Source organism: Cupressus sempervirens, chromosome 7, assembly GCF_028749045.1.
Source record: "Cupressus sempervirens isolate cs-2001-9-10 chromosome 7, ASM2874904v1, whole genome shotgun sequence".
Taxonomy (NCBI): Eukaryota; Viridiplantae; Streptophyta; class Pinopsida; order Cupressales; family Cupressaceae; genus Cupressus; species Cupressus sempervirens.
This window is the reverse complement of record NC_143124.1, coordinates 655,490,380-655,512,154: the sequence shown is the minus strand read 5'-3', so window position 1 is coordinate 655,512,154 and position 21,775 is coordinate 655,490,380. Positions and strand designations below refer to the sequence as shown.

General features: G+C 36.9%; 1 protein-coding gene across 1 annotated transcript in view; it reads left to right on the top strand.

Moving 5' to 3' along the window:
- The window catches only part of LOC149548371 (protein CORTICAL MICROTUBULE DISORDERING 3-like), a 12,589-nt gene extending 609 nt beyond the window's left edge, over positions 1-11,980 (top strand). Inside the window, exons 1-4 of the mRNA XM_089792455.1 lie at positions 1-729; positions 2,310-2,561; positions 2,742-2,833; positions 10,675-11,980. The exon at positions 1-729 is cut by the window's left edge and continues 609 nt beyond it. Coding sequence (XP_089648581.1) covers positions 1-729; positions 2,310-2,561; positions 2,742-2,833; positions 10,675-11,677 — 2,076 coding nt within the window. The 3' untranslated portion in view covers positions 11,678-11,980. The remainder of the gene's footprint in view (positions 730-2,309; positions 2,562-2,741; positions 2,834-10,674) is intronic.
- Positions 11,981-21,775: the final 9,795 nt, after the last annotated feature.

The following is a 21,775-nucleotide window of genomic DNA, read 5'->3' as shown; positions in this document are numbered from 1 at the left end:
GCTCTGCCTTCTATGCCCAACGGCTTTGTTATTCAGTCCGCTTCCATGGATGGAACAGCTTCCACGGGGCCTGCTTTTAGGGCTTCCGCTGAAAACCAAGATAAGCCTTTTAGGGTTTCCGAGGGATTCGACAAGCTCGGATTGAAGAATCCCAACTCTAATCCCAGGACGGTTTTGGGCCCTTCGGAGAATTTGCCTGGTAAAGTGGAGAGAAGCAAGGTTGAGAAAAGATCTGCTTCTACGGGGAAGTCGGGGAAGCAGAATGCCAAGGGTATTAGAGATGGGTCCCCTGCAACTAGGGCTAATACGAGGACTTCCTCCCCTGTTCCCTCCAAGTGTGTCGTGTCCAGCCTCGTGAGGGCTGCTGCTCAGGAGGAGAACAGGGCTCCTGTTGTGAAGGAAGGTGCGTATTTTGTCCCTTCTAGGTATCGGCAACCTTCGCCCAACATGGTCAGGAAAGCTCCTCAGCCGTCTCCCGGCAGGAGGGGATTTCAGGGCTCCCCTATTGGCAGGAGGGCTTCTTTGTCTCCTGGAAGAAGGGCGTCTCCAAATGTTAGAGAGCATGGGCGGAAGAAGCCTTTGGTCAGTGGTGTAAAGGCTTCTGATGTGGGTGTGGCTGTAAAGACTTTGCCCAAGAGCTCGGAAGATTACAGTATGGAAGTGAAGGAGGCCAAAGAAAGAGGTGGCCTCAAGAACAAAGTTGACCTTAAAGCTGCTTTACGCACGCAGGTAAGGTTGCCTTGTTTCTGCATTGACATGAATGAATGAATGAATTTTAATAACTTCTATCAGACAGATAGTCTATGGGACCATTTTCAGTTCTTTTCTATGTCAGTCAGTCCGTTATGAATTTGTTTCAAGAAACTAACTGTTTTGTGTAGTCTTGTCTCCTTGAAAAACTGATGTAATTGGCCCTCCTTCGAATTGTCTTGTATTCGATGTATTGCTTTATACAGTGATAGAAAAATCCATGACGATTAACAGCTAGAGGTTATTGTTCTTTTCGGAGTTTTTTACTTGACCAACTCCTCCGGGTACTCATGAAGGAGAGTCGTGTTTTCTGCCATTCAAATTTAAGCTTTGTGATGTAAGGTTCATCTGCCTCTGCTCTTAGCCTGTACCTCTGTTGGAATTATCCTCTAACAATTCCAAAGCCTTGGCATCTTATTAAGCATGGATTGATTTTTTTATGCCCCGAGCTTCGTCAGATCCAAACAAGAATAAAATTAATATTCTACATTGGCAGCACTAGAATGAAGGTGCCTCTTAAATCCCACATTATGCAACTTTTATAGCCTGGACAATGTCAGTCAACTCTAAGCATCGAACTCTTCTAGCCAAAGTTGAGACTTAGTCTGTGTGAGTTAAGTGTGTGAGATTCAAGATGTTCGTAAAATGAATGCTGAGGCTCTAATTGCCACAAATTTCTTTGGGCAATGGCATGAGTTTTATGCGGTCAATAAATTCCTCTAATACTGCAGCCGTGATTCCAACCCACGTAAAATTATATCTGGATATAGTTTCACAACTCAAATATGGAGCTATGGATACGTCCTCATGAACATGTCTAGTCATAGATGGAGTTTGACAACTAATTTGAGGAAACTGGCATCTGATTCCTCTCACCATGCTTCAGCACAACTAGCTTGTATGATGAAGGAATGTGTTAAATATATTGGATGTTGTTCCAATTTTCTTTTACCACAGTAGAGATGATTTACTGTAGTGTACTGGACGTGCAACTAGATATACCATATTGCGTAACTGTCTTATGTTTTCTAGCAAGCCTTAAATATATTGTATGTGGTTCTAGTTTCATTGTTATCGTACAGAAGAGATGGTTTACTATATTATAACTATTCTACCTTTTCCAGAAAACCTTAAAAGATATTGTATATGATTCTAAATTCTTTCTGGACACATAGTAGAAATGTATTACCATGTTGGATATCTGTTCTATCTTTTCTAGCTTTGCCAAACTTAAAAGTGACAAACCTGTGAAAACATCTATATTCATACCTCTGTCATAGATACAGGTCCATCTCAAAAGTTTTGAAATTGTCATCTGCATTTATTCTGTAGGTACATTTGAATGCAAGGGGTCTGAGCATTTCACCAAATAGATGTCATATGTTACATGAATAACCATTACAAATAGGGATTTTTTTCTGTCTTACTGCAATTGTAAAATGTGCAAACAAATGCTAAAGGAATATCATATCATCAATGTTATTCTTGACAGTTCAAATTGTTTAGATAGCAATCAATTTTCAATGATGTCATAAATGGCATGCTATTAAAAAATGCAGGTGGCCCTTTCTCGGAGGTTAAGTGACGCTAAAAGCACGCCACTAAAGCAAGAAGATACAACCATAAAGGAGACAATTGAAACTGTGAAACCAACAAGTAGAAGCAGTTTTTCATCACCAACAAAGCATTTGTCATCTTCAGTTGACAAACAACAATGTAATGTACCACACATTACTTTTCATGATAAGAAATGGACTGATGGAACTGTTGCTTGGGACTCAGTTTCTTCCAACCTAGTGGAACTGGGACAGGTGGGATTACATTCTATGCAATATGTGTACAATATTTTGAATCCTCAGTCTTGATTGGTATTCTATCGTTTCAGAGTTGCTTTTAAGACCTTGATGTGTCTCTGTTCAGTATTACTCCATTTCACGATTAAAGTTCGTTTCAGGATACATTTACTAAAATTTAATGTTGTACTGTATCAGGAGGTTCTGAAAAGGCGGAACATGGCTTCCATTGTTGCAGCGGAAGCTTTGCAGGAGGCCTCTGCTGCTGAAGCTGTCATTAGAGGGTTGAGGTAAAGTAACTTTTTCTTTGGCTATCCTTCAGTGCAGTTTAATATGTTGTTGATTTTTGACGAGATCTGAAGACTCAGAGAAATAAACAATGATGTTTTCATTCTTCCAGATTCTTATGTACTTGGAGATTGCAGTGTAAATAAACATTAAATTTATCTCATCAACATAATCAATATATCGCTTTTTGTCTTACCTAGGATATATCTATAAGAGATATAGAAGGCTGCGGTGCTGTCTTTTTCTGCTTGAATTGTTTTTGGTAACAATTGTAAACTGTGTTTTTTTTGTAGTCTCATAGGTTAATAAAAACAAGTAGGTTCCTTGTTCTTCGCTCACTTACCCATAAATGATTTTTCATCCAGAAAGCTCATTCGGTACTGTAAGAATTGTGTGGTTAATTTTATATTTGAAATGAATGAAATTGTAATGTTGTTTTTACTTCAATTGTATTTTAAAAAAAATACTGTAATGACTTCAGGCATGGCGGTTTGGGAAATAGAGATAGCAAGTTTTCTTGGTGATTAGGTTTGCTGGCAGAAAAAACATATAAAAATCTTAAATATGTACCTTTTCAACCTGCAAGCAAAAATAAAATTTAGATAGTTACATAATGGATACATGACTATGTTACTTTGGCATGTGTACTCAGCCAAGATCGAGCTGTCTTGGGGTGGAAACATTTGGGGGATGTGGAGATATGTCAGGAATATCCTTGAACATCCTAAAATATGCAAACAAAACAATTGGAAACCTCTTTGACATATCCCAAATTTATTGTAAATGTTTGGGAACGGTTAGACATCGCTAGGGTGGGAGCGGACACCTAGACATCCCTTAGCCGTTCTTGGGTTTGCTAGCCATCCCCTATGACACAAGGGAAAGGTGTTAAATATAACACAATAATCATAGAGAAAAGGGGTAGTGAGGTCAAATATGCCCCCCAAATATTGTCAAGGGCATTCTATGTAATATTTTTGGCAGGTAACTATTGAAGAAAATAGTATTTCCCCACACCTTGTGAATCAAAATTTGTTCTTATTGTGAGATTGGTTCTTCTAAGTCAATTTCCTGATCAAAACTAGTAATTTGTAAGTAGTGGACATGCTAAGATCTTATTGTTGACTTGGTGGTTAGCACATCCTTGGGGACTTGTGACATGGCTTAATAGCCCCCTGTGAGGTGGGTTAAATTTGACACTTGTATTGGGTGTTGACAGTCCTAGCTTTTGGCACAATGACGAATGAATCCAACACTTGTAACCAGCAAACCAAGTGTTTACTGAAATTTATAAAGCAACATCATGAAATCTCTTGTAAACTTACCTAGGATAAATTCTAGTTTTAGCAGTTTTAATCTCCAATGTTTGATCCAAAGTCTAGTTTTAGCAATTTTAATCTCTAGTGTTTGATCCAAGTGTAATGATTGTATAATCAGATTATATTTATCAGTTTCATACCCTTGAAAGTCTTAATAGATAGTGTGGTTAAGCTTTGCTTTGAGGAAAATATTACACCATTCAATTGGTACCTTGTGCACAAGATTCTTAGTATAATTTCACATTTTAATGTGATAGATATGCAATTACTAGTTTGTGGTATTTCTGACTTAACATGTAATTAATTCAATGTGTTTTGTTTGTGGATTTCTTTTGGGAAGCTACACAAATTTGTCAGATGGAGACCACTGGGAACACAATAATTCAAATTCTTTGTATTTTGAAAAAAATTCCTTTATCTTAAATAGCCGTTCCTTGAAAAATGGCTCCCTCTCATCCTTATCCTCAAGTGTGTTGCCTCATCCACTCTCTTTGGAATGAACTTGTACCTCTCATGATTTGAACTTTGGGCCACTTTATTGGATGTGATATTAAAAATCCATAACCCACTCAAAAACCTAAAAACCAAGGTGAGAACACACTTATTACATGAATACTGAATACAATATTATTTAAGGTTCTTGGCCAAATAAGCTCACTACTTATCTCAACTTGTGGGCTAAGGGGCACAAGCTTAGGGCAAGATACAATAGACTTGCAAGTTGAGATGCATGATCCTAGGGCAAGATATAGATTTGCATAAGTTTCCAAAAAACTCATTGTCTTCTTATAGGCATAGACAAATGATGAACTGAAATGAATTCGATCTCTTGAACATGAAACTATCCTTGAACCACTAAGTCAAGCAACTAACAATATGACAAACACAACACACACATTGGCAGCCTCAATTTGAAAGATATGATCATGAAAGCGCACAACTTGATATTTGCATTTTTGCTTTACGACATACACTTCCAAATCATTCACTAACAATTCATATGCCAAATCAAACATCCACACATCTTTTTACATAAACGAACTCATCAAAGCCCACAATTAGGTCAATCAAAGATAGAATAAACATAATTCAAACAAAGTCGGCCATCATAAGCAATTGAGGTGATCCACTTTTGGAACTAAAGAGGACCCAAATATATGACAACACATCTTCCTAAGTCAATTCTAACGAACCACACACAACAACACATGCTCCAAAGTCAACATCAAATTTAACATGTAGGGAAAAAATGAAGCATGTTAATTGTTTGATCCAAAACATTCTCCAATGCGAATAACTTAATGTGCATCCTCAAATGCCAATATAAGACCTATAACAATCTCTTAACATAAACTCCCAAACATATTTGGACCAATAGTGAACCCAACTGATAGAACTAGTTGTGAGTACACCAATCGTAATATCTTGACCAATACTTAAATTCTTAGTTGGAACATTACTCAACCTTACTGAAGATGTCCTCTAAACCAAAAACCTAGAAACAACATTTTGGAGCGTTCTTCATACTAGTCCTAACAAACAACCTCACTATCAACAAACAACTCGCATCTTTAACATCTGAACTCTCAAGGGCCTTAAAGCTTAGTAGTACCATCTACTAAACGTAGGAATTGTATCTAGAACTACAAGCTATTATCTTCAAATGTGGAGAAATGCAAAACCTTCTGCCATATAGACTTCAAATACACTTTTTTGCATATATAGGTTTCCAAAATTGCCACCTTTTAAAAATGTCACAAACTCACTCAAAATCATCACTAGAGATCATCACAACATCTAAACATTTCATTTCCATATCTCTATCAATTACAACCCATTACGTAGCTAACTACACATCAGGTTGGCACCAATGACAACACAAACCAAAATTCAGGGAAAAACAGTTTTGTTGAAAATCAATTGTCCCTTTTGGTAAAAGAACTCTTTGAAGGTTTCACAATTCAATTTGTTTGTAGCTATTGAAGATTCTCTTGAAGACAAAGATTGTCTAAAGGAGCATAGCAACAACCTTGTTCTCTTGAAAACAAAGAATGTCCAAAGGAGTCTTTTGTAAAAGTCTCGCACAATGTATTTGCAATTTGCAGCTATCAATACTTTTTGAAAAATGGTTTAAGAGGTTGAGTTTAATTTGTTAAAGAGTTGAGATTTCAACATAGAGACTGAAGTTCAAGTCCCAGTGGAATATTGAATATGTAATTCTATGTTTTGATTCTTGATATTCTATAGTTGGCTTCTAATGTGGATATGCTTTCAAAATAAGTGGATTTTTAAGTTGTGACTCTTGGTCTTCCAAAGTCGATTTCTAGTGCGTTTGCTTGAAGAGTGTTGATATAAGTGTCACATTGTTGCTCATATGTAGAGATAATCTGTAAATGATTAGCAATAGTTAAAAAAACAATTCTTGAAAAATGAGGGTCTAGGGACCTTCCATTGGAGTCTAACCTTCTATTGTAGAGATAATATGTAAATCCACACATCTTTTTACATAAACAAACTCATCAAAGGCCACAATTAGGTCAATCAAAGATAGAATAAACATAATTCAAACAAAGTCGGCCATCATAAGTAATTGAGGTGATCCACTTTTGGAACTAAAGAGGACCCAAATATATGACAACACATCTTCCTAAGTCAATTCTAACGAACCACACACAACAACACATGCTCCAAAGTCAACATCAAATTTAACATGTAGGGAAAAAATGAAGCATGTTAATTGATTGATCCAAAACATTCTCCAATGCGAATAACTTAATGTGCATCCTCAAATGCCATGATAAGACCTATAACAATCTCTTAACATAAACTCCCAAACGTATTTGGACCAATAGTGAACCCAACTGATAGAACTAGTTGAGTACACCAATCGTAATATCTTGACCAATACTTGAATTCTTAGTTGGAACATTACTCAACCTTACTGAAGATGTCCTCTAAACCAAAAACCTAGAAACAACATTTTAGAGCGTTCTTCATACCAATCCTAACAAACAACCTCATTGTCAGCAAACAACTCACATCTTTAACATCTGAACTCTCAAGGGCCTTAAAGCTTAGTAGTACCATCCACTAAACATAGGAATTGTATCTAGAACTGCAAGCTATTATCTTCAAATGTGGAGAAATGGAAAACATTTTGCCATATAGACTTCAAATACACTTTTTTGCATATATAGGTTTCCAAAACTGCCACCTTCCAAAAATGTCACAAACTCACTCAAAATCATCACTAGAGATCATCAAAACATCTAAACATTTCATTTCCAAATCTCTATCAATTACAACCCATTACGTAGCTAACTACACATCAAGTTAGCACCAATGACAACACAAACCAAAATTCAGGGAAAAACAATTTTGTTGAAAATCAACTGTCCCTTTTGGTAAAATAACTCTTTGAAGGTTTCACAATTCAATTTGTTTGTAGCTATTGAAGATTCTCTTGAAGACAAAGATTGTCTAAAGGAGCATAGTAACAACCTTGTTCTCTTGAAAACAAAGAATATCCAAGTTTTTTGTAAAAGTCTTGCACAATGTATTTGCAATTTGCAACTATCAATACTTTTTGAAAAATGGTTTAAGAGGTTGAGTTTAATCTGTTAAAGAGTTGAGATTTCAACGCAGACATTGAAGTGCAAGTCCCAGTGGAACATTGAATATGTAATTCTATGTTTTGATTCTCGATATTCTATAGTTGGCTTCTAATGTGGATGTGCTTTCAAAATAAGTGGATTTTTAAGTTGCAACTATTGGTCTTCCAAAGTTGATTTATAGTGTGTTTGCTTGAAGAGTGTTGATATAAGTGTCACATTGTTGCTCATATGTAGAGATAATCTGTAAATGATTAACAATAGTTTAAAAAACAATTCTTGAAAATTGACGGTCTAGGGACCTTCCATTGGAGTCTAACCTTTGGAAAATAGAAAGTTTGAAAAGCTATTCAACTCAAATCAATAATGTTTTTGTGAAGAAAATTCTCTTAGTTGCATAAGTCATTTTTAGGAACATGTTCCCCTTCACCGTTGAGGAGGGTTGCAAGAGCATCTATATTTGGTTGTGAGAGCTCTTATTTTCCTCTAGTTCAAAAGAGGTTTGGACCACTAAGATTGCAATGGATAAAACACTTGTATTGAGCAGAGTTCTAGAATAATGGGGCTTATTGAACTCCTTTGAAGGTTCATTGGAGGATGGATAAGTTTTTCTTTAAGTTGCCACCACCTACTTGAGTTTGCCATTTGTATTAGGCTAAGAATAGATTGAAGGAGTTAAGGCTTTGGAAGCAACATGATTGTTACTCCTTGCATTGGTAGAAGATTTGATCATCTAGGTGGTTAACCCACAAATTGATGCCATACACTCTCCTCTATAGATTTTAGAAATACCTAAATTGCTTGTTTGTATTCTAGTGATGTGGTGTGGCTGTTTCACAAGCTTATTCTAGCATGGTGCTACCGAACATTACCCTATTTTTGCTATCAAGCTCTGTAGGAGTTCTTAAGTGTTCAACATTTTTAAATATTATTATAGTGTTTACAAAATTGGTGTTGGGTTTGCAGTGAGAAATGCGGTTTGCCTGCCTCATTTTCAACTCCTTTTTGTCTATGGTCACATGCTTGGCTTATTGATGCCATACATTCTCCTATAGATTTTAGAAGTACCTATATTGCATATCCGTATTGTAGTGATGTGATGTGGGTGTTTCACAAGCTTATTCTAGCATGGTGCTACCAGACATCACCATATTTTCTCTATAGGCATATAGGAACAATTGAACTTACTGGTTTGCTCGATTATCCACGCACAATAACTCTTTTTGCCCTCCCAACTATAGATGATATATTCATCTCTCCCAAGCACACTGGTATATATTGATCTCCATATTATTATTCAATATTATTGGTATATATTGAATGAAATCACACACCTCATTATATATAAGTGAGAGGTGTCTTTACACGAAGGAGGATCACCACTCTTCACATGTGGCCCCACAAATTAAATGTTAATTATATATTAATTAGATATATAATTAAATATATAATTAATATATAATCATAATCAAGGTATCATAGTGAGAAGTAGAGTTGGGGTGTCGGTCTCTCTCGAAAATACACTACTTGAGGAGTTATTTGCCACTCTTAATCTAGTCATTGAGTGAGCAGTCCTTGATGAGGCGAGGCTATAGTAGGGAGGGGCGATCCTGCCCCATTTGGATCGTACCGGGTGGGACCGGGTGGGATAGAGACGTAATGGATTAGAGTGGCGCTGAGTCTGACATTCGATGAGATTATAATTAATATATAATCATAATAAATATAATATAATTATAATTTCACATTAATAATATAATAAATATATTATCAATATAATTATTATATCACAATAATTATATTATCACAATAATTATATCATCACAACCTTTATGATAATTATGCTGGCCTTTCAATTCTGACCACAACTACACTGCAATTAACAGAAGCCTTCAAATGTGTAATTTTTAATATATTATTCTAATGCTCATAGAATTTGTGTTGGTTTTGCAGCAAGAGAGGTGGATTGTCTGCCTCATTTTCAACTGCTTTTGGTCTATGGTCACATCCTTGGCTTATCGATGAATATTCTAGCTTTCTGTGGACATCTTTCCTAGTCATCTTTATGATTCAACTCTTGAAGTTGTAGATGTGCTTTGCCATTTCTTTGGATACAATATCACACATCAATCATGTTAGATATTAATAACTAGAGGACACCACAAACATATAAATTTTTTAATTTATTATGTTAGTGATATTTCTTTTTGGATTATTGTAATGCAGTCTATTAATTACAAAGTTCTTAAAGAATACTGATATTTAGATAGATTAATGATGCATTATATTGTAGGGTTGCTTCCATTGAACTTCAATTTTTTTTTTAAATGCTACAATTCTTTGCTGTGCAAGATTACCTGATGGTAAACCTTTCATACTTGGGCTCAACTATAATTTATAGCATGTGGCGTAAATGGAATGCTACTATTGTTGATCTCTTTTTATTGACCTGCCCATTGGTTGAATATATTTGGGGTACGGTACAGAGAATTGCTAAGAAATATACAGCAAATTCCCAATACTTTTTGTAATGTATCAAGAATGGATACCACAGGTATTTTGGATTCACTATAATCTGTTTGTTGAAATTTAGGGTCAGTGGGAGCTTATAAGTAACAAGAATATCCTTTAATTGAATTTCCTAGCATTTATGTTTATTATCTGTGTCTATATAAACTCTTCTATTGCTTCACATTTCATTTGCAATATCCTATATTGTTTCTGTACCACTTTGCCTTTTACATTTTTTTGTCCAGCTTAGTTGATGTTTACCAGAAAGGTCTGCTATATAATATTAATGCCAATATTTTCTCTAATCTGCTAGTGTCCTCAGAAGCAACTGGGAGGACTAAAAAATGTGATTACCGGATTTTATTTATAGCTGTTTGCTGACATGTATTTTTGGTTCTGCAGTATGTTCTCTGCGCTATGTTCTTCTGCAAATACGGACAATCCACATCCTTCAATTGATCGGTTCTTTGAGATACATCAGATGGTCACACAGTCAATATCTGTGGCTGAAACCCTTGCTGCAATTGATACTGTAGGCAAAGCTAGAGATTGTCCAAGTTCAGATGGAATGACTGATAAACCTCTTGATATCTCTACAGAGAAAGCGAAGAGTGCTGTTCAATGGATTGGTGCTGCATTAGCAACAGATTTGGCATCAATATCCTTTTTCAGCAACCTTGGTTATAGTTTTGATAGCATACCAAAGAAAGAGGCGTTTAATGCTGATGGTCAAAGCAAACAAGATAACACCAAAATTCAGGGCTCTATGCATGCATCTTTGTTGTCCAGAAGATCCCCTCTTGCATCATCTGATAACAATCTTCAGGGTAGGCTTGCATCATCAAATGTACATCAGACTAATATTGAAAGAAGGCACAGTGCATCTGAGAAGGTTGACATCAAATCAGTTTCTCCTTTGAATGCCAATGCAATGAAGTGCCAGACTCTTGGTATAGCTGGAAAGGCCAATAGTATACAATCCCCAAATAGAGCACTTGAAACATGTTTAAAGGGTACTGGCATTGAATGGGCCAAAGGGAATGGAGTAAATAAAATAATGGATCTAGCAAAATACCTGCAATTGGAATTACAGAACTGGTTTTTGAAATTTATTGAGGATGCACTAGATGCTGGATTTCATGTAGTTGAAGAAAATGAAGATCATATAGTTGCCTCAACTTCTAAGAGTCCCTTGCAGCTAGATAGCAGCCAGATCGCAGCAATGCTGTCTCAACTTAAAAAGGTTAATGACTGGTTAGATTGGATTGCACATAAGAAGGAAGATATACCTGACATAAAGCCAGTAGAAAACGTAGATTGTTTGAAGAGGAAAATATATGGTTTCCTGCTTCAGCATGTTGAGTCTGCTGCTTCTGCCCTTGATAACCAGGCCAGTTATTCCTGAATTTTCTGTGAATGTAATTTTGTCATGGATGTTTCCTGACTTGATTATTAGGAATGTTTACTTGCTTGGAAATTCTTTCTGATTAGAATGGAACAGGATAATGGCCCAAAGTGCTTGTTTCTTCTTGTTGCTTACTGGTCACTCCCTTAGTCTCAATTCTTGGCAAGCTGTGATCATCACAAGTTGAGAATAAATGCCATATAATTGTTTGACAAGCTCTCATTGTTCTATTATAGAGTTAAAATTGTAATTCTGAACTGCTTTCAGTATAATATGAAAAATGATCCGAGTGTCTTGAGTCTATCTAGAATGTTCACGGCTGTGACATCTGTAAACCTTCATGTTCTCTTTTTTCATGTTTCCTTTACACAAAACTTGAACTGCCTAAACAAAAAATCTCTGTAAGTCTGATTATATAAACATCTCAAGTTGTACTGTTTGTATACATGGTTAGTTGTGGTTGTGTGATTAGCGACTTTGCATTTTTGCTTAAATGTACTATGCTTAATGGCTATACGTGCAGGCATCCTTCTTCTTCCTTGTTTGTTTTCCTCTTCCTTGTTTGTTTTAGACAGTTATGGCTTTGGTATGGTTTAGATCACAATTTATTTCAAAAAATTTCAGTTTCTGTTTATATGAGAAACAATTTATACTTAACCTAGTTGCCAGCTGTGATTATTAATACATTTATTTCAAGGTTTGTTGAGATCAGAGTTTCGTAACAAATCCAATGTGCCGTGGAGAGGACTTTGGATAGAAGTTGTAATCGAAAATAGTTGATCGCAATTTACCGGGAACACGAATCTTATCTATGAGAAAGGTGTACATAGTTATGGGATATTCAGTGTTTAAGTGATGGTGAATTTTTAGTCTACATGCTAGACAAATACCTGGAAGTTAGTCTAATGAATTAGTTAAGTTATTGTTAAATTGGTACAGAGATCTCGGAGTTTTTGTTAGCTTGAACTCCAATAAATTATTTCTGATTTCAGTTATTCTTCTATTGACTTCACTATCACTATTGGGTTATATAGGGGAGAGCGACCAGTAGTTGTGAGGGCTAACTTTGTCAACATGTAGCCGCTACATGGGATATCGTAAGACTTTCATTTTTTTTAGAGATGTAAAATAGACATTGAATTACCTACAACTAAGGTTTGAAGGTGTGACTCATCACACAACTCGTTAAAATAGTGCACTAGGTGAAATGTGTCCAAAAATGACTTTTTAAACATTTGGCCAAAGCTTAATCTAAGAATCTCTAATAATTGGATTTTAAAATATCAGTTGTTGTTAATAGAATAGTGTATAACTATATGAAATGTGACATATATGCAATTTAAATGGACCAAATAGTTATTACTCATAAATATTTGTTATATATGACTTTTATATCAAACACAAAAGGACAAATATGTAAACCCAAAAAAATAATTTGTTGATAAAAAAATAACACATTATTATATAAAGTACAACCTATATTCAACACAAAGGAATGAGTAGTTGAACACTAAGATAAGATAAAATTATTAATGTCCACGAAAAACCAAAACGGTTTATGGGATTGAGGATACAAATAGAAGAGCCAACCAAGCAAAGGCACCAAATGGTGACTGAAAAGGAACAAGCAACAAGACACATTTCATGAGAAAATGTAAGACATTTATTAAGATTCACCTTTTATATTTGTGGACATATTATTAATATATGTTTTACTTTGGAGGAGTGGTTGGAGCCTTATCTCGAATTGCAACTGCTCCTATTGATCGCATTGGAACATATATTTAATATTTTATGAGTTGCTTAGCTTGCGATTTGTTGTCAAGTGGCCAAGTTGATGTCAAGGAGCATACCTGCAATTTGATTGTGTGCAAATTGCAAGGGGAATTTATAGCAGCGGTTGGAATTCTAAACGCCGTGGCTAGGAATTGGAGTCTATGCTAGCGTTAGGAGGTGATCATATTTGCAAGGGCTGAGGTTGTAATAGGCGTATCGTATTGGAATCGAAGGGATTGCTCTTTTACCGTCTGGAACAACCAAACACAACTTATTGGCCATACGCTTATTGGTTAAGTGGGCCTCTGTGGAAAGGGATAGTTGTTTGTAAATTGTTTGACAGAATCCCTGATCTATGTTAAAGTTGTGAATAATAACGACAACATTTAGTACTGGGTGCACCTTTCTTGGACGTTTGACTTGCTCCTAGTGAGTCATGGACCCCTACTTGATCCAGTCATAAAGATGCAACTTTTATGTCATCCTCACTCTCTATTAAACTCTTTGATTGGTTGACTAAGTTGGAAGTTGAGAATCATACTCTCCAGGATAATGTGCAATCCCTAGTCATTGAAACTACAAGCCTCAAATTGGATCTGGACTCTATTATCGAGCAGCTCAAGGAACTAGACACTATCAAAGAGAAACAAACAAAGATTGTGGAGAGGCATTCTTCTTTGTTGGCAAAAACTGAAGACAAGGTGAGTACTTGGGTCTCTTTGTGCAACTTTGATGTTGTTGCACCCCTTTCAAGTGTTGAGAAGTTGGTTCAAGGGAAGATGGATGACAAGTGTGTGAGGTAGACTCGTGAATTAAACCTACGGGTCCGTGGTCTCCCCTCCAATGTTGACCCATCGATGGTCGGGTACTCCTTCCTCACGGACCAACTTGGCATCTCATACATCATACTTGACAGGTGTTGGTTAGGCCTATATGACATTCTCTTTATCCGGTTTCTCTCCCTCTCTGACAAGTTGCAAGCTCTTAGGGTGAAGAGGAAGTTATTCCCTCTTTTTGCTAAGATTTACTTAGATGAGGACCTCACAAAATCCCAGATGGCATAGTTGAAGCATTTTATAAGCCTCGTGGCTGCGGCTGGGCACAATGGTAAGTGGACAGTTATCTATAACCTTAGGCCAGTTGTTCGCAATTCTCCTCCTAGCGGCAAGGTATCGAGACATGCCCCCAAGGTTGCATGACATTCTCGCTAGTAATTGGTCAAGGGTGGACCCTACTCTGACTCTCTTCTTGTCAATTGCTGGAACAATAATGACTCTTTGTGGTCCCTCTTGGTTTCCTCCATGATGTTGTTGGTTCTGTGGATATCCTGGTCGTCACCAAGACACATGAGAGTCCCATTCGTCCTCTTCTAGATTTTGCTGGGTATCAACGGCTATCTACTTGTAGGGAGGAGGTGTGGGCCTTTGGTGGTGTTTGGGGCTCAGCTGGTGTGGGCTATTTGGTTAGAGATGATCTCTTCAATGCTACCTCTATGGTCCACACTGACGTCCATGCCAAACTCATGTGGATCCGTATTAGTCCTACTAGTTAGTGCCAAAGGGACATATTTATCGTTGTTTGCTACTTCTCGCTTGCTTCTTCCCCGTATGCCATTCACAATGCGGAGGATGGGGGCCCATTCCTTGACTTGTACAAATGCATCTCCAAGTTTGCGGCTATGGGCGACATCATTTTACTAGGGGAATTTAATGCCCAAACCAAAAATTTGCAAGCTCCTATGCACGATCACCGCTCTAATTGGACTTGTACTTTTGAGACAGATCACACTAGCTTAGATCTTTAGCGCAACTCGAAGGATTGTCAGGGGCCACTCTCTATTTACGGTCATCACCTCCTCCAACACTACAAGTCCTCTGACTTGGTGATTTTGAATGATCTCCCTTGCTTTCACGATCCTGAGTTGTTCACTTGCAGGCTCGACGGTGGGGGTGCTAGTGTGGTGGATTATGCCCTCGCTTGTGCTCCCTTCATTCCCTTCATTCGCTGCTTTACCGTCACCCACCTTCCCATGGCATACCTGCTCTTCTTAGTCTCGTGCTTCGCTTCTTCCACCACCTTTTGCCTCCTCTCCTCATCTACCCCCCTCTTGTGCCTAGCAAGTGCTTGTCCGCACCCCTATCTGCTTCCACTTCCTTGAGAGTGATGGTCACCTTTTCCTCTTCCATCTCAGATGACTCCTTCCCCTTGTTGGTTCCCTCTCGTCTTGCGAGGTCTCCTCCATGTTCGACATTTAGGCCGCTGCGATTTGGGATTCTTCTCTCCTCTCCATCCCCCACTGTCCCCATTGCCGTGCTTTCCATCGTAGCACCTGACCCATGAGCTGTTGGTTCGATGATGACTGCAAGTCCTTCAACTGCCACCTACGCTCTGCGTTCTTGTTGCACTCCTCTGTTTCATTAGTATTTGTCACTCCTATAGTTGTTTCCTTGGCTATAAGATGCGTTCGTTCATTTCTTCCTAGTGTCATTTTGTTTATGACACTTTATCTCGTATCCTGAAGCTATTCTGGTGTACTTTGCTCCCTTGCTGCTCCTCTCCACCCTCCACCCTCGACCTCTGCTCCCTCACCACCCATGCCTTCACTCTCTATGATATCCCTAGTCAACCTCCTCTCCTCTTTACCTCGCCTCCTAACTTCCACCTCGTCACCCCATCCATCATACCTGAGGCCATCAAATTCATGAGCACCAGTAGAGTTGCAGATGAGGAGGGTTTTCAAGCTGAGCTCCTCAAGCTCAACTTCCCTGTCCTGGTTTCCTCTCTTCCTGTGCTCTTCAATACTGTTGTTTGCACCGGTTTCCCTGACTCATGGTTGAAGCACATCATCTATCCGATTCTCAAGACCAGCTTGACTTGGGATCTAGGTAATTATAGAACTATCATCAAATGTCAACCCCAGATTAAATCTTTTCTAAGTTGTTCTTCTTTTTCAGGATTGGCTAACATTGCATCATTTCTTAGTCAACACTAAAATTTCTCGATTGGCACTACACATTTTTTACTTCTTCATCAGGTGCTTACTGACAACTATAGTAGCTCGATTAATGCTGTGGTTCTTCATTCACCTACCAAACTGTCTTGCTTATACATGGTCTTAATACTTAATGAAACCATGTAAAATAATTAAACCAACAATATACTATTAGAGTCTAAACATTCAAATGCCCATTGAATACCATACAATTATCAACACTTAAATCATCATCATACTTCTCAAAATCCTCTCCATTAATGAAATGACATGGCACTATACTGAATTAACATAATGTCTAACCAACTAAGTCTTGACATCAATGACAAAATAACAGCTAATATGACTCTATCACATGCATGAACAACATTATAAGTTGGGGCTAACATAACCACTTGCATAGAAGGAGAGAGAAAGTAGATGAAAGAGTGGATATTCTTGATTGATTGAGAATTCCCCTACTTTGTCATCATGTTAGAGAAACTTGCATCAATTGGAAATATTTCCCTTGGCTTGAATGATATTAAATAATTAGATACTTTAAGATCTTGATCTTGGATGTTTTCCTTCGAGTCTTGAATCTAATTGGCCAATTTCTCTTGAAAAGATTGATAGCTCTCAAAACCCTCAATTTCATTTCATATATCCATGATTTATGCCATATTCTCTTTGAATTTGAACATTTTCTGCAAATCATCCTTTGAGTTCATTGCATTGAATATCCCCTTAAATTGTTGTATAGTAACTTGTATAGAATAGAGCTGAATTCTATCTTCATCTTGGTACACTTGTAGGTTAATGCTATCAAAGAGCTTTTCTTACTCCTCCAACCATAACATTGTATCCTTTCTCCGTCCTTCAATCTCATATGATCTCTTTTAGTATTCTTAAAGTCCAACCTCAATAGAATCAATCCACCCTCAAAACTATCCAACTCTTCCCCCTTATACAATTTGAAAAAAATGTTGAAGCCTTGATTCCTTTTTGCCTAGAGGTAATAATTTATCTTTCCCATATTTTGTACAATTATAGATGTTGTCCTTTCTCTCTATCAAATAAAAAAGGCGAGTCATTTCTCCCAATAAAATTCTTCAAATGGACCAAAACTTCCTATATGGTCTCAGATCCAAATTGTTCGAACTCAAACTTCTAGTCTATATTTGGCTTCAAAAAAGAATGGTTTTCAATAAATGTGGAGTTTGGAGGTTTTTTTTTTTCTTTCCTGAATGTGGCTTGCAATGTAGCTTTTGGATTATTTGGGTTAATGGGATCAATAATATTTTTTACACTTCCTTCAATGTTTCCACTTGTCCTTGGAGACTATGAATCGATTCCTCATTTTTGGCCATATACTTGAACAATTGATGCATACCCAATGCTACCAACGCTTTTCTACCCTTTCAAGTGGGTTCTCCTAAGTTGGCCTCCTCCATTACATTATCCTTTGGTGTGAAATCCATCATGCTTATATTGGGAGGCAAAACTACAACTTGAGCCTTCCCCCTTCCTTTGGTTGACTGTTGAGATCTTAAAAAAATGTATTCCCGCATCACCCACCGGTAGGGTAGGGGGTGCCACTGATGCAGGGTGAGGATGGGGCAAGCACCCCCGAATGGCCAGGCTATAGTTTGATTCCCTGTCCATATCATCATATGTTACATATGAAATTATCTTCACAACCTGGACAAACTCTCCCCTATGAAATACTTGTCCCAAAGTGAGGATATAAACATCATATTCCTTCACATATTTTATTTTTGAGGGCTAGACTACCTTAGCCAACCAGGTGGGTTTTGCAGAGGTGATCAGTGGCTTATATGGTAATAGAAGGTCTTTATCCCTTTGAATTTGATCATAAATCTCCTCTTAATGCTTTGAAACTTTCTTATGCTCTAGCTCTAGTCTTATCTCTAGGAGGTGAAGGAGGGTGAGATTGTAATGGTTCTTCCTATTCTTGTGCTTTCTCCTTATCTAGAGTCTTTTCTCTTCTCTCATCAAATGATAATTTGGCTAGCATCTTAGCCCATAGCCCAGTTGTTTGTCTTGGTTTCCCCTTTTATTATACCTATTTTTCTTATAACTATTGAGCTAATGGGGGTAGAGGAGCTATAATTTTTGACTCTTCAATATCTAGGACCGAGTCATCATCTTTAAGCTCTTTGGTTTCTCCTTGTACACAAATTTATAGCTCTGAGAGCTCAAGTGATCATTTCTCTATTGTGTCCCCTTGTTCATCCACCTTTGCATATTTCTCCTTCTCAAGTGGTTTATCAAAGGAAGGATGATTCCATATCTACATTTCAATTTGTTCATCTAGAATTTCATCTCCACACTTTCCCTACCAATACTCTTTTTTTTGTAAAGTGTGTAGGAGGAGTGTCCATAGCTCTATCTTGGTCTTGTGTAGCTGAACTATTGGTGCTAATCCTTTCTCCTATGGAAATCATATCAACATTAACCTTGGTGAAACCCAAAATGCTTATCCTAAGAACTTGTGTCTTCCTCAACATATATCTCAATAATGTTAGTTTCCTTCTCAAACTTAGCCTGAGAAATATTCTCCTTTGTCATCTTCCTCTCAATAGAAGTGGATTGCATTGTCTTCCTTACTAGTGGGACAACATTTTTCTCTTTTTCCATTTCATCCTACGGGAGTGTTCCAAACTAAGGTGACACCAATGTTCCTTTATTATTGTATACTTTTCCTTTTTACCAGAGGTTTGTACCCTTAGTCATTTTAATTTTGAAGAGTTGTCTTCTTTTATTTAGAAGTGGATGGTACCTTCTTTTTCTTGTGGACTATCAACCTATTGAGATAGTTTTTTGTCATTTCTTTTCTTTCTCTCTACATTCAATGTTTCTTGGGGTCTATATGTATCCAAAAATTCACGTTGGTAGATCATTTTTGGTTTCAAATGACCTCTCTCCTTGAATGTTAGAACATTTACCTTTACCCCCTTCCTTTTTTCCACCATAGATGATGGGTCCAACGATGGAATCACCATTTCTAGATCCAACTTACGTGGAGGATGAATCCAACTCTTTGTCAATTTAAGTACATATCAATCTTAGAGTTGTACAACACGATTTTCCTCTCAATCCACCTTGACATTCATGATTGAATTATTGTATATATTGTCCATTTTGTATAACGGATCAAGGATGTTTTCCAATTCCTTCTCCCAACTACTAGGGTAAGTATGGATTGGGATAACCTCCGATGACCATTGTAGATCCATCTTGCAATAATCTTAGATCCTTACTTCAAAGTCATCCAAATAATTCTTTTCATTTTCCTCTGTGGCTTATTTCGATACATCGTCCCAACAACTTTAATGAATGTCTAATTGGGTCAAACTTTGGCCTTATGAGCTTGAATATTCTATAAGTAACTTATTATTTTCTCTCTTTATTGACTTATAAGGTTTGAGATCTTATATGTTATGAACCATGACAGAGATAGGGAAATCCCTACATTGCTTCTTCTTAGTTCTAATTATCTCATACACATTGATCTTCATAAGAATTGTTTAGTTTGAGGGGTACATGGGAAACTTCTTGGTGTTAATAGTGCTTCTTGCCACATACATATAGGTAAAGGTCCTAAAATTGAATATATTAGTCCCCTAGGAACTAGACCTTAGCAACAACCTCCTCTAAAAATTTCTTTGCAAAATCAACTTCAATTGACCTTATTATGGCAAAGGTGAAGGCATAATTGATAATTCTATATTGAAGACCATCACCGTTTATCTTTTATTTCCTCACCAACTAAGGATATACAAATAAATGTCATTCATGTTAATCCCTAAATAATCCCTTTATGGTAAGCACATAGTACTCTACGTAATTCCCCACTTGGGAATCCTTGGGCACAAGAATCAAATATAAACTAACATTTTTTAAAAGAAAGGTTTAACATCATATATAAGATACATAACATGTCAAAATATAAAACTAACTAAAATTTCCAAAGATTCCTATGCCTTTACCATGTTCACTAGATCATTTATTGGTTAATTGATTAACATGAAAGGTTCATCTAGATTAGTATGTTGATATACCAGTTGATGTTCATCTCAAAACCCAAAGTATAATTCCTACATTGTTAATCATACAATTTCATTGACCAATTTTAAGTTCTTAACTTAACATGAATTTGCATCAAATTATCCTTGTAGCAATTGATATCTGATTTGTTCCAAATTGGAAAGACATGTCTCCCAAAAGAGCATATGAATATATAGTCTGCATTTTCCAATCATGCACAAAAGTTTCCTTAAGATATGAAGGTTTCTCATAGTTTATCGTATGATGAAGCACTAGAAGGGAATTGATTAAGGAACTTGTCTCATATGATAAACCATATAGAGTCATATGATATGTGAAGCATTATTTTATGACGAAACTCTAGAAAGGAAATTATAATATGCTTTCTCATATGATAGAATGTTTTATCGTAAGATATGAAGACCTACTATTGTGGGAATAGGGTTAAAAAAAGATGGAAGACATTGAGTTATTCACAACAAGGAGCACTAGAAACTAGTGAATCAAGGAGGTAAACACCTGAATGCTACTTAAATAAAATATATCAAATTTTGAGCTCCTTGTTCAAAGTTACCTCTAATGAACTGTTAGATGTCAGACTCACTCATATCCTCTATTTTCTCTCTCTCTTTGTCCAAGGTTGCCTCTAATCAACAATCATGCTCCCTCTTGATATAGAAGGATACTCATAAAATCAATCATCAAAGATATTCTCTTCAAGAGCCTCACTCTATCTAGCATGATCATTAGATGACTGATGTAGATACTCTTACTTGGCTTATTTCTCCTCTGTCATCGTGGAAAATTCCTATCTGACCTCTCGAGCCTGTTGCTGGTTCGTGCAGGCTTCATCTTTATTGAGCTCAATTGGGATTGATATTGACCACCTCCCTCTCTTCTAGTTATCTCTCAATTCTCTCGCCCACCTTGTCCCCTCACAATAGGAGTTGAACTAGCATGTCAAACTTGACATTTATAGACAATATATCACCACGACTTGGTGTAACCCTTTTGGAGAATTATGCCCGAAGATTCCTTTAAGTTGAACACTTTCTGGTTATCAGAGATGGTATTAATGTGCCCCCTAGCTACTTGTCTTGATGTTGGTATCATGCCTTATACATCTCTCTATGGTCCTTCAGGGTTGGCTCCCACTGGTTTCAGATTCAGAAAGATCACCATATGGACAGAGAGGACCAAACTTGTCACTTGTGTACCTTAGGCACGATTGAGATGAAGATCCATTTAATTTTTCACTATCCTACTTACTATGAGATTCA